The sequence below is a fragment of the Hylaeus anthracinus genome, unplaced genomic scaffold, assembly GCF_026225885.1.
Source record: "Hylaeus anthracinus isolate JK02 unplaced genomic scaffold, UHH_iyHylAnth1.0_haploid 3, whole genome shotgun sequence".
Lineage (NCBI taxonomy): Eukaryota > Metazoa > Arthropoda > Insecta > Hymenoptera > Colletidae > Hylaeus > Hylaeus anthracinus.
This window is the reverse complement of record NW_026535284.1, coordinates 1,919,021-1,934,125: the sequence shown is the minus strand read 5'-3', so window position 1 is coordinate 1,934,125 and position 15,105 is coordinate 1,919,021. Positions and strand designations below refer to the sequence as shown.

The following is a 15,105-nucleotide window of genomic DNA, read 5'->3' as shown; positions in this document are numbered from 1 at the left end:
GCAGACTCCGACTTGCTCATTGCTTTCTCGCTCATTTGGATTCATGCAAACGCATTTCTATTTAATTGCTTCAATTATAGATAAGGCTTACCTGTAGCGCAACATAGTTATTATAGAATAACTGTAAATACGTATTGCTTTAAATAATTAGAGCAAACATTTTTATCTTCGACATACTGCACGTTCCGTTGTAATTGAGTAAAATTTACCATAACTGGACAAGCTCGGGACTGACCTTGTGCAGTTATCGTAGAGTTCGTATGTTTTCTGATGTTTGTCGACGAGCTTCGAACATGGAAAAAGACAACGAATAAAGAAGACGACGGAGCGAAAACACCAGGGTATGTCGGTGAGACAATTTAACGCAACGATAAAACTTGTTTATTATTAACTTTTTTCTTGTAAAACTTTTACCATCATATCCATGGCATTTTTCTAATTAAAATGAGATCGAACACGATATAATTTGGATGATATTTGCCATGCATCTTTTTTTAGTTACTGTTCTACGATATATGATGCATAGTAAGTTGTTACAAGTAAATATATTGAGAATTATGTCGCGTTTGGTCTCATTTTAATTAAAAAATGCCAAGAATATGATGGTAAACGTTTTATAACAAAAAAGTTAATAATAAAAAAATTTCACCATTGCATTAAATTGTCTCATCGAGTAATCCGATCCCAGATTATGTTTACACTGCTCGGCGATCGATCTCCTGGACCCCTCAAGAGATATACCCTCAGTGGTGGGCCTGGTTTCTGTGCATTTATCGTAGACAAATTTATGCAGACATGGAGACATTACTGTATAGTGTTTACAGTGATCCAGTGAATGTGTTAGAAAAAATAATGCAATTGCGTGTAGAACGTGGAAAGTTTCGTGAGAAATTAGCAAAACTACTCGATTTTATTAGACACACGATCTTTCACGAATTTCCGCGTAATTTTCTAAATAATTAACGCGGAAACAGACTTTCATCCGACGAATACAAGGATGATACACATTAATTAAGTGTGTCGTGCTCGTTATATAATTTCACTGTTTACGCGTGTTTAGTATAACTTTCCCGTTACGTGCGAATTAAGTACGTATTGTTTACTGGTTCCTTATAACATAAAAACGTATATTGCGGAGAAATTTTGTTTTCCATTAGTTATCAAAATGGCCATTTTTCGATATTATCCGTTCTCGTACTATCTCGTTAAGGAGTTTAACACTAGGCTTACGGAGATTTCTTATCTGATCTCTATTACTGAAGCAATAATTTGATAAGTGAAGTCGATTCTCTAAAATTAATTAGAAGGCTTGAACTAAAATGAATTTGGATATATGCTTGTCCCTTTTTATGATTAAAATACAGCATAAGTGTTTTGTGAAAAGTGTAAACAATTCTGTAAAACCTTGTGAAATTGGTAAAAATAACCGTACTTCGTAAACCTAGTATTAAAAAAGTGATAGAAATCGTTACATACTTTGTTTCCTGGAGAAAAAACAATTTATTAGTCTGTGACTCTATACGTAACGACATTATCGCGCTCGTGTTGACGGTCTGTTGCTTCATCTTATTGAAAATACACATCAGAAACGTAAATTTCAATAAGTTGAAGGCATAAAGATCGGTAATAATCACATTATAGCGGCGTGCATTCGCCATAACAGCGAACCAGCCAACCATAATTTGAGAACTTTCTTCTCCTCGAATGCGACAAGTTTGTTTATTGTCACATTCATCTAATCTAAAATGAGCTTCACGCTGAAATTGGTTGTACGTGAAAACTGAGGATTGGTTGCATAATAAGCTTTATCGGTTTCAATACGTTGTTTTTGTGAAAGCGACAACATTGTAACAATTATCTGTCAAATTAATATATGTGAAATTTCAGTTAAAATAAACAATAAACACTCTGCACTATCTGTAGACATCTTCTTGTGGAAAACTTTATACAATGTGTCACAAATGTTTATTTATGACGGAGATATTAAGTTTTAATTGTTCCAATCAGTAGATATTAAAATATAGAAAAATACCTCACGATTACTTATTTATATTTTATTCTCAACATTTCATGTTCGGAAATATTACTTTCTCGAAAAACATTGGTATAATAATCTGAAACTTTAAAATGCATTAAATATGTACATCTTCCGAATTAATTGAATATTTACAATGCATATAGTAACATTCAGTCTTCGATTAAATATTAATAAGAATCACGGTTCAGAATAAGTATTCGTCGAACACAGTAATCATGAGAAATTTTTTTATATCGTTATATCTGTTAGCTGAAATAACTAATAATTAATTTCTGACAATAGTTACATTAATTATTAACAATGTTTATTAAGCAATGATCGAGAATATGACTTTGCTGTAATATTACAGTACGTAGACAGCGGTAGATGCTTTTTCTAATAATACCGAGTATTGACGAAAATAATAAAATTCTGAAGATGGATATCGCAAATTTGTATTGTTAGGGCGAAGATAAAAATGACAAAAAAAGGGTTTACGATGTTTCATAATTTTTTCATAACCAGGAATAGAATTTCAAGTGATGTAAATTCACGTCAGCGGTCGCAAATGTATTAATATTTGTTATTTTTTTAGGACGAAGATGAAAATGACAAAAAGAGGGTTTACAATGTTTCATAATTTTTTCATAATCAAGAATAGAATTTGAAGTGACGTGAATTCACGTCAGCGGTCGCGAATGTGTTAATATTTGTATTCCTAATGCGGATTTCCCCTTTAAAAGATATTGTTTAGCCTAACCTCTGGTATCCTTTCTGTTTCAGACGGCGAAAAATTCTACTTCCGGAAGCAGTGGCTACTATGTCGGGGGCAGCAGCACCCTGCCACGAGGGGGCCAGCTAATGAGGGCGTACAGCCCAGCAGCGTCGTCCGTGGTCGGTGGACCAACCGCGACGCCGACGCAACCCAAACCTCTCACCACTCCAGGTACACGAGACTTCGCAAAAGTTGAACGATTGCTGATACGAAATGCGCGCGAGCGTAGTTTACGCGAGACGGTACGGGTTCGAAAATCGGTTGGATGACTCCAACGACCCGTGATACTCCGTCCATTTGGAGTGTAACGAATAATTCGTTGCTTACCATGCCTTGTACGTAACTCATACCCCTGCTTGCCCATGCTCGTCCATGCTGTCTCCCGTAGATTCGAACGCCGAAACGCATCCGTCGACCAGAGTCGCTACGACTCATTCATAAACCCTGAGATGACGAGGGCACTTTCTCGATGGAATTTGATATTCAAATAAGCCTTTGCACAGTGATAGAGCTTGAAGTATTAAAAATAACGATATAGTGTTGGCTACAGGTGATACACAGGGTAATTAAGTGTGATGCATAACTCCATTACTAGTGCTGTTAGAGAAAAATGTCAAAAGAAAAAGATGAAGAGTTTAATGAGTACTATATTTCTAAGGCCACATTTTTTTTATAAGAGTAATGATGCATGTGCATTCGATAATTGCAAAGATTGAATCCTTTCACCATTCTACGTAAAAAGGTGATAGACTAAAGGGGTACACAGATTATTAGTTTGCAGAAAGACGAAAGGATTCAATTGTTGATATAATATCAATATGTAATATATACGTAATATATACACACACACATGTATATATATATATATATTCTTTTCAATGGAACTGCATATATATATACACACATATAAGTAATACAATTATCGAATGCACAGACATTCTTACACTTTTTGATCTATTCATCATCTTCCTTTAACATTTTCCTAACTTCATTGGTAATGGTAAAGTGTAACAATAACTTATTACACTTACTTGGTTCACCCTGTTTAGTTTTGGTTGCAGACAGTTATAGTTGATGAGATATTTACGGTTGAAGTTTCAAAAGGTATTTTTCTGCTGTATTATATGCGACAATTTGTAATTCGAATTCTATCTCATGACTTTTTCAAATTACTTTTCTTTTTAATGAAAGTTTAATGTATGTACAATATTTATTCGTCAAGAGTTCGGTTTGGTCTACACGTTGAAAGTTTGATATTCTCCTCAAGAGGAGACGTCTTCGCCACTATTAAATGTATGTAAAACTTCATCTTTGTATTAATGGAGCAGAGTTTAAAGCATGATTTTAAAAAATAAGCAGCCTCTAAAGGTACACTTCGTTGATGACACTATACTATCACTGTTTTAAAGATTCCCTGTTCAGGGTATTAATTAATATGTGGGCACTTTTTTAAGATCAAGTCTTTGCATTATTACAAATCGAAAAGTCATTTACCATTTTACAATCTGAGGCTTCGTTATCGAGATATACGCAATTGAAGTTTACGAGGTCAATGACCTCGTACTTCCTTGCCTAAACTTTATTATAGGCTCCCAAGTTATTTTTCAGTAGTGAGTATGCAACCGATGTATATTCCTCCTGTGTGAGTACCTATAAATTTCAAATGTTTATATCTCGATAACGAAGCCTCAGATCACAGAATGATACAGGATTTTTCGATTTGTAATTATGTGAAGACTTGATCCTCAAAAATGCACTCGTATATTAATTAACACTCTGCATAATAAGGCAGATTCACCTTCGGAAACTTTAGCCCAGAATATCCTCTAAATTGTTAAACGTCTGTGTCCAAACGTATGCGCCAGTACCTCCAGCATTAAAAACTGTATCGTCGTGCAGAAATTTGTTTAAATATCGATAGATCCATTAGGGAAATACTGTTGCGAGTATCGTCTGTATACGTTATTGTTGAGGTGATCGCAGAACCGTAGTAAAATCCAGTATCACGATGCCCCTTTACTCGCTATCTCGCACGCTATCTATTACTGAAACAGTGTCGCAATCCCGATCGTCCTGACCATAATCGATGCACTTGCTACACAAACGCTTCTCCTCGATTAACCCAAGCTTGCCGTAACGATCGTTATTTTCCTTCGATCGAACGAGTAACGATGCAAAGATCGCGAACAGCGTCATCCGAACCTATAATACATATATGTGCACGTACAAATTTAAAGAAATATAAGAGAGGACAAGGCCTGGTAATATTTCATTATTAATATAGCGTGGATTTAATGTTCATTACTGAATTAATTAATTAATGTTAATTAATATTCATCCAATATTCGTGAAATTGGATTTAAAAATGTACAGCTGATGCTCTTTTTTTCGGAATTTCGTTACATTAGCTTTCCAAAGGCATTGCTTTAACACATCATATATTGGGATCTCTCTTTACGTTCAAGGATTCGTAATGTACATGTCATAAATCTCAAGTTGTAATCTTCGATATTTATATACATTTAACCCTTTGTACTCGAGAGGTGACTCTCAGTCACCACTGGGTTTTCTTTAGGTTTAATTTCTTTGGAACTCGAAGTGTCCAAAGCAAAGGTGACCTGATACTCAAATCTCAAATTAAGGATCTCAATTTCGAAGTTAATCTAAGCTTAGGATTCGTGACAATAGAATGCTAAGAAAGCATCTCGAGTTACTGATAGATAGCAGAAAAAAGGCCTCGAGTGCAAAGGGTTAAATTTAGGAAAAAGGAAATATACAAAATACGAAATACAAGAGAAAATTTTCGATTTGCACGAATAACAATGAAAAAACAAAGCTACCGACCATGTAGAGCGCGAGCCACTGTCTCTGTCCTAACGCTGGCAAATGCCAACGCGGACAACGAGTTGGGCAGGGCGACGCAGCCGTACTCGTTTGAACGCTTTACACAATTAATCGATCCAAGCTTTTAACACCCAGTCGAATGCAAGCATTTGTCCTTCCCATGCATCATCGGGGCGCTTGACTTTCCTCTTTGCGCACCATCCGTTCGATCGGCGATCACGGAGAGTCGAGTTCGATGATCGGCGACAATCCGTGATTCACGTCTTTGCTATGACGCAACGTAAGAGTGCATATAGCCGCGAAGTCGTTGACAGAGAAATTTCGTTCGCTATGAAACGTTGACCGACATAAACTGCCCATTTGTCGCAGGTATGCTCCAAGAAGGACTACTAACGCAGCCAAATTAACCCCTTCGATTAAAGTCACGGTACCCTATACTGGAAGAATCCACGCATATATTGATTCACCTTTACAATTTTCTTTTTACTACCGATGCGATAAAATGAATACAATCATCGATAAAATTAAAAACACTATTGCACAAAATTTTAGCCAGATTCTCCTAGTACAGGGTACCTTAATTTTCTTTTCAACAAAAGAGGATGATCTTACTCTTGTAATCTGCCACATGTCATGAAAAATAGGTTTATATTTTGTGTGACACCCCATGCGGCCTATATGTTTCAAAATTTCCTGAATTTTAGACTTTGTAAACGTACCTTGTCAGAGCCCCTACGACCAAGAAACATTGACAATCTCGTACAAAGAACATAGACAATACGTCGAGGAGTCTTAAGGCTATTAGGTAATTCTTACAGCAGAAGTTCAGAACAATTCCATCGAAAGCAAGATCCCTATACAATGAACGTGTTAATCTGGCCACGTCTGTAGAAATACGTCCTGTCGCGTACCTCGAGAGCCGCTCGCTTCTGTTGGTGCACTTTTACCAAGCGAATTAGCAAGCAACTAATTCGGGGAGAAACGCGACGTGCGCTGGAACAGCTGGGTACATTGGTTTTTGTTTGGTTTTTCCGGATGGTTGGATAGGTGGTGGCGGGGTGCCGCCGGCCAAGCCGCTTCGCAGCTACCAGTGCAGTAAGAGTCCCCTTGGAAGCCTCGGGGGCTCGGCTCGCTTCTCTAGAGACAGCTCGGTCTCCCTCTATAGTATAGCAGGTCAGTAGCATCCTTACACATCCCTTCGGAAAGCTCGCTCGGTCCTACCACGTGGCTCTGTCTCCCCGATTCTTCGACTTTAATCGCGGCTCCAGGGCTGGGAACATACTATGGTTACATTTCGAGTACGGTCGAACCTTCGTTACGTGACCTAACCCGGGGCAAATGTGTTTAGATAACAGAATTTTCCATGTAATGAAACAACGAGTGGTTTGAGACTCAATTTTAGTTAACACGTTCCGTACCACGTGTTTCACTTATAAGTATGGCAGTCAATCAGTGTTGGACAGAACCTTATCTGAAGGACACGGCTTACATCTAGAAGTCTCTGTTAGTATCGATCAACATTGTTCAATTCTCTTTTATAACAAAATTAAAGGTATATATCCTACATTTAGCAAATTTTTTCCTTTTGAGCCTGAAATCGTTTAAATCATAATTACGATTACGATTGTAATCAAATGTTTCAGAGTTGTGATTACGATTACAATTACAACCTTAATCACAAATTGTTCCATGACTACGATCGTAATCGCAAATTTTTCTCCGATTACGATCGTATTTTCAGGTGTTTTCAGACATAGACATTTTGTACCTAAAAACCAACTTCAGATTCGTGTTCCTCACCCCCCAAAATATAGAAAACCATGCTTTCGTCAAAATCGAAAATGAAAAATTTTCAGTTGAAATAATTCACGTCAATAGGGTGACTTTTAAAAATTTTTTCATTGTGACGAAAGCATTGTTTTCTAAGATTTTTTTGAATGAGGAACACGAATCTGAAGTTGGTTTTGAGGTACAAAATTTCTATGTCTGAAAACACCTGAAAATAAGATCGTAATTGTAATTATGATTACGAACATGTGCTATTTATGAGCGTTCAACGTGACCTTCAAACTACGTGCAAAGTAAATGGTACACGCAGCCATGTCTATTTAACCCTTTGCGGTCAACGACTTTTTCGGCTGCGCGAGGTAGCAGGTCGAGGCGATTTTTACAAATATGTCAAATGTCTTACAGGTGCAACAAAATTATCTTATATACAATTTATCTTACAAAAACGTTATATTTTGATAGTTTATCTATGTTTACACCTTTAAGAATTTAACTTTGCTAAATTAAATTCTGTATTTTACTTTGTTATAATAATTTATGAAACATTGGCCAAGATGCATTCTTATCTTATCTGGACATGTATCACAGTAATAAATTGTTTCGTGTCTTCCACCTGGTTTGTTTCGACTAGAACAAACTTTGTAATGTTTCTTTGTTCCAGTAAGAATCACATCGAGCTTTCAATTTAGCCGAATTTCGGAAGAATTCGAGTTCGATCTTAAAACTCGATCACACGGCTGGCGAAAATCTTCTTTCAACTGGTTTGCTAAAATTTTTCGAAATTGCAAATGTATCGATTGGAGGTAACGAAATCTAACATAAAAACCAACTGTCGCCTCTCACTCGCCACTCGACCTACCGTGCGAAACGCCCATGCCGATCGAGAGTCACATCTCGACCGAAAAGGCTGAAAACATATTTTATGACAAATTTAATTCTGTAAAATATATTTCCACTAAAAGAATGAGGCATTAAAAATGCAGTAGAGAACAAACAAAAACAAGCAAATTACTTATTGATGATGTAATGATATATTGTGTGATAATTAGACTGTGGATCTTTATGCATTTATAGGAAATTTGAATGTGCAAGAAACTACAAAATGCAAGCGATATGCAAGAATATAAAAAAGATTGAAAGTAAAGTTCATGTTATAATATTTGCAGAATGAAATAAATTCCTATTTAGATTCAATTTTTGTGGGCACGTTCACGATGATTTTATTTTGCATAAAGATTCGCAGTCTAGTGATAATATATAAATTTTTAGTGGAAACATCAAATAACTTGCACGACAAGTCGGGCAAAAACAACTTGGCACGGAACGTATTAATACTTCAAATAAAATTAATAAAATGAGTACAATTTGTGTGTAGATAACTTCAGGTATGGAGTACGAAATAAAAAGGGAACAATAGTGTTCGATAAGATATTTGAGACTTTCACGGTCCTTTCAGTTAGATATTGCAATGTTCCATCAGCATTGCAGCTAGTTTCTTCAGAGTTCAAATGACACCCTGGAATATCATTATGTAAGTGGGACATTTGACCCGCGAAGAAATTAGTTGGAATGCCGATGAAACATGGCAGTTTCTTATCTGCAGTCTTCAATTCTCTTTTATAACAAAATTAAAAGAATACATCCAACATTTGCCAAATTTTTTCCTTTTGAGGCTGAAATCATTTAAACCTTTCATCGAAAACTGTAAATGCCTTGTAACAAGGTTGACATCTTCGTCACTGTTTCCATCTTGGCCATTATTTAAAACATTTGGCATAATAGCTTCGTCTAGTGTGCTCGATTATTATACTTTCACATTTATACTATTCTATTTCACTAGGCTTATCACAATGCATCCGGGTATTCTGTGTAACACTGCACAGTAAGTTCGTCTAAATCATTTCCACTTAATTCTAGTTTCCAGTTTTTGTTTTGCTATTACTTCAGGCACCAAAAGTTTCTCCCATTCTTTTTTCAGTGTTTTGTTATTAACCACTTGCGCTGGAAAGACGTGTCACGCACGTCGTGATGCTTTTATCGCAGAATCGCCAGCGACGTGATATGTACGTCGTCGTGCGATTGTCACAGAAACAAAAACGACATGCATTATATTTGTATAATTTTAAAATCAATCGATGCTCTATATTCCCTTAACAAACTATTCCAAATAAATTAGTCGAAAATAAATTAGTTAGAAAATCTCCCAGCGAGTTACACTGGACCGTTCTGGTACACGCGTCGGTGAATTTTTTGCCAGCGCAAGCGGTTAACACATTCGCGATCACTGACGTGAATTCACGTCACTTCAAATTCTGTTCCTGGTTGTGACAAAATTATGAAAATATTTTTATTTTATACACTACATATTTACAACATTTATATTTCAAAACATATTTTTTAATTTTTATCTTCGCCCTGACGATACAAATTTTCGATGCCCAGCTTCAGAATTTTATTACTTTCGTCAGTACTCGGCATTAGAAACGTAAAATATCTGTCGGTCGCGAATGTGTTAAAGTTAAACCAGGCATTTAAGCTATTAAAAAAATAGCGATTAAGGTGACACAGCCCTGGCATCTGTACCAAAACAAAAAATAGTAGCTTCGGTCGAGTTTCCCTTCGAATCTTCTCTAACTTTTAACCGAAAGGTTTTCTTATATCGACGATAGTTTGGGTATTATCACTCTGTAAACCCTTGTCGACTAGAAAACAATGCTTTTTACCATTTCTGCCAAAACGCCGTGGAATGAAGAGTCGATAGCGTGTTCCCAGCCCAACCCTCTCACATCTGTCCAAGCCTCGGAGACCTTTCAAAGTTTTCGAACGGTTCGACGTTCAACGACGCTCGCTAGAACCCGATGAGACTTCGAACGGATGATATCCGTCCGTTTCTCTCTATCTCGTGACCGCTCAGGGCGGAGAGTACATAGAGGAAAATTCTGCGAATACTGGTAACTCGTTCGAAGGCTGAGCCAAAGAAAGGAGGTCGAGGATTGCTGACGGGGCACCGATATTAATCCCAAGAGCCTGAAATTAATTGGCAATGGCGATTTCATTCGGCCGACAGAGACGCAAACGGGGAGATACCTGTTATCCCATTCGCAACGACGACGACAGTAACGTGGTGGCAACTCCTTCTGCGAAATGACTTCTCGAGATTACCGCTGGCAAATGGAAAGAGGGCTACGCTCGGATCAAATGATGTTATTAATACGGTAGAACCTCGATTATCCGAATTAATCAAGGGACCTGGAGACATAAAATACCGTAATGAAAGGTAGCGCAACATAACACGCCACAATACAGGGTGAGACGGCTAACTCTACCATCCTAAATAACTTTTAAACAAATTTTTGTAAAAAAGTATATAAAAGTTGCATCGTTTCGAGGCGGACATAGGATCTATGAATTGTTTCAACACCAACATTGTTTTTAATGGAGATATCAGGGTCACCATCGATTTTTTAAACAGACTACCAACATTTTTATTTCACAATTCAGTAAAGAATTGAATTCTGAATAACAAAGTATTGGGGTTTATCAGACCTACAGTTAATATTTACGAAGGTATGGATAAATAAAGTTTAAATAGCTTAGGTTGAAGTATAATAAACGACTCTTCCAAAGTTTATTTTCTACAGCTAGTTACCAATATACATTTGTTGTTACATTTTTCAAGTCGACTTTGTAACGAATGACGTACTTTGAAGGTGTCGTTTATTATACCACAACTTTAAATTTATTCATTTATGTCTTCAAAAGTATAAACTCTGGGTATGATAAACCCCAATACTTTTTTATTCGGAATTTGATTCTTTATCGAACTACGAAATAAAAAGTTTGACGTTCCATTTAAAGGGGTATTATCGTCTAGAAGTTTGTTTTTTCAGTAATTTTTAGGAATCAATTTTGCGAAAACTATCAAACCTACAGTACCAGGGTTTTTTTATGCATAATAAAACACTTTTCAACTAACAACACAAACTTGTATGAAATACTTGATTGAAATCTATACAAGTTATGCGCTGTTATGCAGGTTGTGGCGTGAGACGGTCGTTCAATCGGGCGCACAGGCTGTGGCGGTTTTAGTCATCTGAGACAGAAAAACAAATTTTTGTTTTCAATCTATATGAATGTAGTTATCGTCTGAACTAGAATTAAGTAAGTACTAAATTTTGTATCGGAATCGCAGCTGTTTGAAAATTAAGGTTTAATTTTCCCGAAAAATTGTCAACTAAAATATGAGAGCAGGGCTAAAATATTCAAGCTAGAGGTATAATTCTAGTTCAGACCATAGGTGATGGTGCCCTCGAAATGTGTATAAAACCAGAAGTCAGTCGGTCCAATAGTTTTTGAGAAAAACGTGCGCCCGACTTGAAAAATGTCGTTTCGAGAAAAACGCGCTTAAAGTTTGCTATACATTTAGCACTAATACTGGTGAACAACCTTTAAGCCTCTGTAATTATGAGAGCTTTACGAATTTCAAATTAATATTTTAGTAATAAAGTAAAGTAAATAAAGTAAATAATGATCGATACTAGTTTTAGTTTAACTAAATCAATTCCTTTATTCGTGTTAACATGCTTCGAAGCATTTAGGGTTTTTGCTTTTATCTATTATCGTAATAGGTACAAATAAGTGTTCCGATGATGAAGAGTCCCAATAACAGAGGATTGTAATAATAGAGAATTCCATAAATGATGAACGATATCGTTCGAACCCCTCAAACACATTCTTCTCATCTGCCAACTACGCTTGAAATAGTAATAGTTCCTCAAAATTAACGATAATGCCACAACGAAGATTACCAGTAAGTCGTCAGTTGCGAATGGGCCTAACGAACCGTCCCGTCGTGACAAAAGTTGCGTCTTTGTCCAGCTAAATATTCGATCGAACGGGACGCAGCGACACCTTCGAAGACACAAAGTATCTTGCGATGTACACGTATTATCCTCCCACATGTGGCGTATCAGTAATTACAGTAGAGCATCGCCGTCAACCCTGACTTTATCGTGTCCGCTCCCGCCGTCAATGCAAAATTGGTAGAACTGTTTGGTATCCCGTAAAGCACGCTCGAAAGTTACGTATTATCTTATTGGCTCTAGCACCAGCGACAAATGTATGCTGTGTCGCGCGCGCCTGTATTGTTGGTTGTCGTGGTTGGTGCACAAGTTTGTTCACTATTAAGCTACAACTATTAAGTTAAAAAACGCGATGGGCCAAGTTTCGAGTGAGGAATTCAAATGGCATATCCCTCGAAGGCGTAGGATAAGTTCTTGAAAGACATGCCCAACCTTTAGGGAAACGTCGAGGACTGGCGTGGGATAAAATACCCACCCTAATTGCATACAATTGCCTTCGAGAGTCCAAAGTTTGATTCGAATCCGAAATCAGTAACGGAATTTTGTTCAAAGTCTCGCAGTCTCAATCATAGGCAAAAATTCGTTTCCGAATGAGAAATTGTAGTAACGTTTACGATTCCCGCAGATCGATTGCACGGAGAAAGTGGTTACATGAGCAGTCCTGAACGAGGCGGAGGTGTCGGCTCTGGAACAGGAAGATACCCTCCCGGACCTTACAGCGCCAGCAGCAGCTACGAAGACCCCTACTACTCGCAGTATTCGGGAACCGTGACGCCTGTCATCGACGAGGAAGCCAGGTAACCGGTGTTCCACGATCACCGCGTTCTCTCTTAACGTTTTCTCGCGCGCGTTTACCTTATACCTACCTCGTTAATCTACCCTAATTCGACGGTAATCGACCGATTCGCAGCGAGCGAGTCTCTTCGGTAACGATTTCACGCTTTGACGAATTTCCTCGCGAACAGTCTCTTTCGACAGCCATTCAACGACCCGTGGCTTTTATCCACGAGAGGGAAGTATGCCCTGTCGACGAAAAGGGGTCACAGAAATTCGATTAAATCGTAATCGCGAGACGATGTTGACGCTCCGTCGACCGAATTCCTTCGACTACCGCGGAGAACTTTATTCCAGGTATTGGGAAGGTTAACGATTCCTGTTTCGTTAATATTTTTGAGCGATTAAGAATGGCAGATGTATGGACAAGATATGGTGGGAAATAAGAAGTGTGATATTAGGGTGAAGTAAATGTTTTTCCGACTTTTCTTCCTTCTTTCTATGATATCTTTCAACAAATGTTGAACTAACTAGAAATGTTCTAAGTTTTATGTACTACATGCCATTTTAGGTGGATTTCAGAGGGGTTAAAAACTGGCTTTTTCAAGTATCAACCATGAAGAACCGGGCTGTGGAAGTCTCGAATAAGTTAACATCTTTGCCGATTGACTATTTCGAGCTATAACCACTCTGCGCGGCCAATTATTTTTTCGCAGTTAAAAATAAAATGAAAACGTCTGATTAAACTTCAGTGTAGCTTCTGTATTGATTTATTACGAGTCTAAATTGATCTTACTGTTAATATTTTAATTATTTTTGATAATGATATAATATATAACTACCCATTAAGTTATGCCACCATTTTTTAGGTATTTGCGGTAGTGCAATTTATAAATGTTTTATACAAAAGTTTATCAGTTCTTAGTGAGCTACATGTTCGAATATTTTTAAATTAAAAAAAATATATTTTACGTAAAAATGTAAAGATCACCTTGACTTTTTTAAATGGCACTATATGTTTTGTACGTCATAGAGTCGTTGCTGATGTCGAGACGAATTCAACGGTGTATTATACTATGAACTTGAACATTTTGTGAAAACTTATCTAATTTTAATGAAAAATTATTTCTTACAAAATAAATCAGGTTCGCCGATATAATTAGCATATTTAACGATATGCGAGTCGAAATATGCTTCGTATACTGTTTAACAAAAGCCTCTGTAATTCCGTAAATTTTACGATTTTCGACAAATCCTTTTACAGAATATTTTTAAATAATCTAAATATTCTAAAAATAATTTTGTTGAACCGGTCAGACCAGGACATTCCCTTAAAGAACAGTAGTGTCGTAATATGTTCAAGTTACAGTCTTACGTCCGCTGATTAGCAACTCTGTGCCGCAACGCGTCGTGCCAGGGAGAACAGGAATAGTAACGAGATCAACGAGTGCTGCGAACGTAACAGCAGGACATTTTACTATTTGCCTACTCGAACGTGTCATTCGTGTATTGTGCAACGGAAAGTCGAAGAAATTTGTCGATGGAAGCGTCAATGGGATAACGTAGTCGCGTCTTTACGCTCGACTCGCTGCCGCGTGTATCCGTGGATAGCTGATATCGCGGATTCGTGTATCTCTGTTGTGGGTGGTGCAGCGATACGGAGCTGTTGGAGGAATCGTACAGCTTATACGGCGTGAAACCGCCAGGCCGTCCGCCGTCTGGTCCACCGCGATCCCCGTTTCCTCCAGGGGCGCCACCACCTCTGCCACCCGGTGGTCAGACCTACGACGCTACTCGGTACCGAGCAATCTTGTATTCACTTGGATAGAGCCGCGACCATAGAGTGATCCGCTAACGAACCGGACAGCTATGCAAATAATTACTCTCTTAAAAATTGAAATTTACTATTGGATTAATGTTCAGGCAGTTGGTACAAGTATTATTATTTGAAGTGATATACGTTTTAAGCCGATCGCACACGGACGCAACCGATCAGTTTCAAATCACACTGAAACTATGTATGTAGTTGCATGCGAACGTGAATC

At 37.5% G+C, this 15,105-nt stretch overlaps 1 protein-coding gene across 3 annotated transcripts in view; it reads left to right on the top strand.

Annotated features, from left to right (window-relative positions):
* Window positions 1–15,105, top strand: part of LOC128894199 (uncharacterized) — a 294,902-nt gene that overhangs the window by 223,789 nt on the left and 56,008 nt on the right. For 2 of the 3 annotated variants that reach the window (XM_054155772.1, XM_054155769.1), the window contains exons 10-13: window positions 2,801–2,963; window positions 6,684–6,809; window positions 12,912–13,083; window positions 14,714–14,857. In XM_054155772.1, coding sequence (XP_054011747.1) covers window positions 2,801–2,963; window positions 6,684–6,809; window positions 12,912–13,083; window positions 14,714–14,857 — 605 coding nt within the window. The remainder of the gene's footprint in view (window positions 1–2,800; window positions 2,964–6,683; window positions 6,810–12,911; window positions 13,084–14,713; window positions 14,858–15,105) is intronic. The other variant, XM_054155770.1, reaches the window with a different exon arrangement.